Raw genomic sequence first — 6,200 nt, forward strand, 5'->3', positions numbered from 1 at the left:
ATTGATGAAATTTTTATTAAAAATGTTTCAGATTCAGTTATACTTTTTGATCCAATATGCCAGTTAATCAATAAATGTCAATCTTCAACAACTAATATTGCAGATGCAGCTGAGTTATGGCTTACATTAACATTACCACGATGATTTTAAAAATAATAAAACTTTCTCAAATAGCTTAAATAAAAGAAAGGATAATGCATTATCTGAATTTTCATTGACTGCTAATTTTTTGCATCCTATTTATCAAGGACTAAAATTTAGTCAAGACAGCAACAATAAATCGCATGTTGATATTGTAGAACATTTTTTACTGTCTACATTAAGTGATGAAGGATTGAATAGCTTACATGAGTATAAATTAAAGTCTGGTATTTTTGGAATTCTTTTTGAGAAACAACAGTTAACTCCTGGTGCATTTTGGTCTCTAGCTAAAAACAAACATCAAGATTTATCAAACATGGCAGAAAAACTTTTGAATCTTCCAGCATCCACAGCACAATTAGAAAGAATATTTTCTAATTGGTCATATGTCCACAATCCCTTACGAAACAGACTAGAAGGAGAAAGGTCAAAGAAGCTTTTAGGTGTTTACTATGCACTTAAAATTGAAGAAAAGCATATAAACTCTACCAAAGATTATTAATATTTAATAATAAGAAAAATACCTTAATTATTTGATTTTAATTTTGAATACTTAATATAATATATAAATAAATAAATGTATAATGTATTAATAAGAACCTACCTATGTTAAATAATAAATTGTATCTTAAAAGTTAAAAGTCAAAATTACTAACAAACATATAATGAAAGAACATGTATAACAATTAACAATAAACATATTTTCTCAAGTTAGGTATTTAGTTTTGTACTTGTGTTTATTTAAATAAAGTTAATATTGTTAATAAAAATTAAAAAAACATCAACAATAAGTGTAAAAAACTACAAGGATTATTATTTTAATCACTATATAACACCTATAAATAGTAAGTATAAACTAATGATATTTAGGTATTATTTTTAAAAAAAAATAAGGTTTTATTGTTTTATACCGTATAAAACGTATAATACGTTACGTATAATACGTTGACACATATAAAACTTTTATACAATCATTTGCCCAACCCTGATTTTTATTTAAATTACATTTGCGTTACCCAACATTACTTTATGTAAAAAACTAGGGCGTTACAAATAAAGTTACTTTTTTAAAAAATAATTTCAAAATCAGTCCATAACAACTAAAAGTAGTAGGTATACTATTAATTATTAAATAAATTGTATAGATATAAAAGTGTATGACATTGATGATGCAGCCATGTAGGTGCATTGTTAATTATTTAATGTTATACATGAACAAAACGTATATAAGTACTAATTTCTTGGAATCATTAATAATATTGTTGGTTATTATCTAAAACTTTCTGAATCGTAAATACATTTTTAAAATTTTTTTTGAATACCCTAGGCCTCTAGTTTTTGTCATACACTCAACGTTCATAACTTAGGCATTTTAATAACGTGGAAAATAACACGTTATTCAATAGGAACTTTATAAAGTAAAATATAACGAAATTACTACAGCGTTACTCCTAAGGTAATTTCGTACCAGTAATAATTTGTAATTTGCGTTACGTTAATAACCAACACCGAATTCACGCACATAATATTGTACGCTATGGGTAACCTTGTCGGCGGGACATCCGACGAAGTGCAAAGAACGCGAAGGACTTACCTTCTGGGCGCGGGTGACGGAGAACGTCCACGTCTGGCCATTTTGTCGTTTGGTTAACACGAAATACAAACAAATTTCACAAAAAGAAAACGATTTTATGACTTAGGATTGAAGAAATTAGCGTGATGGCGCGACTTGATGCAATACAGTAATACGGAATCGCACTGAGAAATGACTAATGAAAATGGCGATAGGTGGTATTTATAATTTGGTTATGTTAAAATGACAAAATGATTGAAAAAAAGTTTACGACGCGATTGTGTGTATATTGGTGGGGCAAAACAAACAGCTGTGTCGCTACGGCTTTATTTTCTAGAAGTTTCTCGGCCGTGGGGTATCAATTAACGTTATTGTTGTTATCGTTCTGTGTTGTCAGCTGCTGCGGACGTGGTACTGACGTTCGAAACCTCTTTGGGTACGGCAGTTCGGCCGGTAAAAGACGCGCGCGCCCTCGTCCGTTATCAACTTTCAATTCTTATCTCTTATCAGCCGCAAGTTGCAACCGACGACAACGACTACAAAGTACAACTACGTCCGAGATTAAAGCGCCGAGCTTTTTCAATTTTTCCGCTCTAGATTCCGCATTTCCGCCGTTTTCCTCGTCGGGTTCCTGTCTCTCCCCCTCCCGGTCAACCGTCGGCTGCCCGACGTAAACACATCGCATCATCGATATTGCTGCTCGGGACGGGTCCAGCGATCAGCCATCCGTCGAGCACGTGCCCCGTCCACGATAGATTAAGCTACGACCGAGACCAGACGATGACGCGGTCCGTCCGTTGAGAAAATGCCGCCGTTGCGCGATCGCACCAATAACGAGCGTCGTCCGCCGCGATCGGGCCGCGAACTCCGCCACCGCTGTTGAGTGTAGCAACAGACTCATTTTAACCTTGGCCGAGCTGTTGTGCCGTAATCTTTGACCCGCCCCGAGACCCGACTACGACCAGACCGCAACACGCACTGCGATGGAGTGCGCCAACCTAGACGAGTGTGTCGAGAATTGGGATTCGATAGCTGGTGACTACAAGACTCTCGAGGTACGTTGTGTGATTATATTTTTATAAGTGTCCACCTTGCACTTGCAAAAACTAGAGACTCTGGCCATGGCTTCCCATGCAAATTGAGTGTGCTACGATACCACTGCCATTCCTTTCTACCCATTTCTTTTTCCTCCACAATAGGTACTAGGACACTAGGTCATAATGTCTTTTCCATGCTCAAAGACCAAAACCAAAGTTTGAATTCTATCTACCATCTTATAGACTTGCACTTTAATACTTAAGTATGCCTATTTAATATGATATAAATATAATCAAATTACATTTTGGAAGTTTAAAATACATTTAAAATATTGACTTGATTGTTATTGTAATTAATAGGTAATAGATGTATCATAATATAATTGCTGTTGCACAAAAACATGATTTGTGTAATTAACCTTAGTCTAATGGACTGATCATAGGTCAGTTTTTGAACTTTGATGTTTTTAGAACTGTAAAATTTCTATAGATCCTAGTTATAATAAAATACTTTTCATACATTCTGGATCGAGTAGTTAAAATTTATCAAAAATAATCTACTATTTTGCTAGGCATGTAGTATGTACCTACCTGTATTTACGACTTCTAGATCAGTCTTATTATTACTTTCAAATTATTCTTATTAAATTTCAGTAATTTTTCTTTTCTTTTTACTAAGTATATTTTTTTGTTTTATTTCATCTAGTTAGTTTTAATGTAGGTACAACCAACATTTGTCAATTTTACATTGAAATTAGATTTTATCACATCAGATCCTTATAAATTGTAACAGGTACATTGTATAATTAGGTATACAATATAATGTATTTGGTTATCATTATCTATAGAATAATAACTATTATAGTATAGGTTTCCTATGATCATTATTAATTAGTACCTATGTAATAAATTAGGGTAGGTAGGTTAGGTACCGTTTAAGCACCATATGACATTGTATAATGATTGTTTATTATTATTTTTAGAATGTCAATAAAGAATATTTAGCCAAGGTAGAAGAGGTTAGTGATCTTCAAGGTCAATGTATGAAACAAGTCAGTCACCAAAAATATCGATTAAATTTTATTGCCAAATCTTTAAAAAAGTAATAGTAATTAAATTCTGTCATTTTAGACAATAGTTAGTCTAATTTTATTCTGGGTTATGGTTGTTTAGTTTTGAAAATGATGAACGTCAAGACATCATACAACGGCTTTGGAAAGATATTAACCATCGTCGCCAACAACTGTCAGATATTGAACAATCACTACCCAAGCCCAACGGAACATATTTGAAAATTATACTGGGCAACGTAAATGTATCAATTTTGAATAAAGAAGACAAGTGCGAATATTTAAATTGAAAAATTCAATCATAGTTTGACAAATAAAATGTGTTACAGGTTTCGATATAAAGATGAATATGAAAAATTCAAATTGGTTCTTAGCATTATTGGTTTCTTTTTATCTCTATTGAATTTGGTGACTCATAGGCGTGGAATCGAATTGACCTTTTTGTTTCTTTTGGTCTGGTATTATTGTACATTGACAATACGCGAAAGCATATTGAAAGTAAATGGCTCTAAAATCAAAGGATGGTGGCGAGTGCATCATTTTATATCTACTGTGGCCTCAGCTGTACTACTTGTTTGGCCAAATTCTGAAACATGGTTCATATTTAGGCCACAGTTCATGATTTTTAATGTAGTCATTAGTAAGTATTATATACTAATTATATTTTTAGTAAATCCTAATTTTAATGTATTTCCAGGCGTAGTTCAATCATTCCAATTTGTATACCAGCAAGGAGTTTTATATAGACTAAAAGCATTAGGCGAACGTCATAATATGGATATTACCATAGAAGGTTTCCATTCTTGGATGTGGCGTGGTCTTAGCTTTTTACTACCATTCTTGTATGTAGGGTATATTTTTCAACTGTACAACGCATATACATTATATAAATTGTGTTATCATCCACATGCCACTTGGCAGGTTAGTAAAAACAAATAAATAACATTTTATATTCATCAGCTTAAATAATATCCTGTAATAATCGATTTCTAACACAATGTCCACCTAAATTATATAGCAGTATATAGCCAAACTGTTTTTTGGTTGTAATATACCGTTTAGTGTAGTGGATTCCATGCATTTTAAAAATTTTTGTAAAGCCCTTCGCCCATCATACAAACCTCCATCAAGAAAAGTATTATCAGGAAGATTATTGAACGATGTGCATTCAAAATTATGTGAAAACAAAAAATTCAGACTTTCTTCTGCATTACTTATTGATGGATGGAAAAATGAAAATGCAAATACAAAAAATGTAGCCTGCATGCTCCATGCTAGCTACAGGTGAAACTTTATTTTTAGAATCATTTGATTTTACTGGAATAAGTGAAACCGGAACTGAACTTGCCAAAATTGTGGAAGTATGTGTAACTTTGGCAAAAGAAAAATATAATACAGAAATATATGCAGTCATTACAGACAACGCAGCCAACATGATGAAAATGGGACGTTTAGCTAGTATATGGCATTTAACTTGTAATTCGCATACAGGGAACTTGTTAGCAAAAGATCTTGTTGCATCTCGTATAAGTAGTCAAGTAAAACAGGTACTCAAAGAATTTCATGGACCAGATTTAGAAAAAAGAGTTGGTTAAAAATGGTGGTTTTCGTATCCAGTTACCATGTGATACACGATGGTGTTCATATCGTGATAGTTTTGTTAACTTGCAGAAAAATTTACCAGCTATGAAAAAAATTTTGGTTGATGGAGACTACAAAATTGACAATTCTATTAAACAACTGTTAATTGATGAAATTTTTATTAAAAATGTTTCAGATTCAGTTATACTTTTTGATCCAATATGCCAGTTAATCAATAAATGTCAATCTTCAACAACTAATATTGCAGATGCAGCTGAGTTATGGCTTACATTAACATTACCAGATGATTTTAAAAATAATAAAACTTTCTCAAATAGCTTAAATAAAAGAAAGGATAATGCATTATCTGAATTTTCATTGACTGCTAATTTTTTGCATCCTATTTATCAAGGACTAAAATTTAGTCAAGACAGCAACAATAAATCGCATGTTGATATTGTAGAACATTTTTTACTGTCTACATTAAGCGATGATGGATTGAATAGCTTACATGAGTATAAATTAAAGTCTGGTATTTTTGGAATTCTTTTTGAGAAACAACAGTTAACTCCTGGTGCATTTTGGTCTCTAGCTAAAAACAAACATCAAGATTTATCAAACATGGCAGAAAAACTTTTGAATCTTCCAGCATCCACAGTACAATTAGAAAGAATATTTTCTAATTGGTCATATGTCCACAATCCCTTACGAAACAGACTAGAAGGAGAAAGGTCAAAGAAGCTTTTAGGTGTTTACTAGTGCACTTAAAATTGAAGAAAAGCATATAAACTCTACCAA

At 32.3% G+C, this 6,200-nt stretch overlaps 2 protein-coding genes across 2 annotated transcripts in view; one reads left to right on the forward strand and one right to left on the reverse strand.

Annotated features, from left to right (window-relative positions):
• Nucleotides 1–1,051: 1,051 nt before the first annotated feature.
• Nucleotides 1,052–6,200, reverse strand: part of LOC100569718 (decorin) — a gene marked incomplete at its 5' end in the record, with an annotated part of 6,342 nt that continues 1,193 nt past the window's right edge. Inside the window, 1 exon segment of the mRNA XM_029486741.1 lies at nucleotides 1,052–1,125. Coding sequence (XP_029342601.1) covers nucleotides 1,105–1,125 — 21 coding nt within the window.
• LOC100569626 (transmembrane protein 120 homolog) lies at nucleotides 2,227–5,754 on the forward strand. Its single transcript, XM_003244169.4, has 6 exons — nucleotides 2,227–2,769; nucleotides 3,735–3,853; nucleotides 3,925–4,092; nucleotides 4,151–4,461; nucleotides 4,519–4,742; nucleotides 5,599–5,754. Exons 1-6 carry the CDS (start codon nucleotides 2,698–2,700, stop codon nucleotides 5,632–5,634), a joined length of 930 nt encoding a protein of 309 aa, XP_003244217.2. The 5' UTR covers nucleotides 2,227–2,697; the 3' UTR covers nucleotides 5,635–5,754.

Source organism: Acyrthosiphon pisum, chromosome A1 (assembly GCF_005508785.2).
Source record: "Acyrthosiphon pisum isolate AL4f chromosome A1, pea_aphid_22Mar2018_4r6ur, whole genome shotgun sequence".
In the NCBI taxonomy this organism is placed as follows: domain Eukaryota; kingdom Metazoa; phylum Arthropoda; class Insecta; order Hemiptera; family Aphididae; genus Acyrthosiphon; species Acyrthosiphon pisum.

What these genes read in the sequence shown, in the direction of transcription:
- LOC100569626 (XM_003244169.4), top strand. Translation starts at nt 2,698, where the DNA reads ATGGAGTGCGCCAACCTAGACGAGTGTGTCGAGAATTGGGATTCGATA. An exon ending in GTGACTACAAGACTCTCGAG is followed by an intron (nt 2,770 to 3,734) that starts GTACGTTGTGTG and finishes TATTATTTTTAG; the next exon opens with AATGTCAATAAAGAATATTT. An exon ending in GATTTTTAATGTAGTCATTA is followed by an intron (nt 4,462 to 4,518) that starts GTAAGTATTATA and finishes ATGTATTTCCAG; the next exon opens with GCGTAGTTCAATCATTCCAA.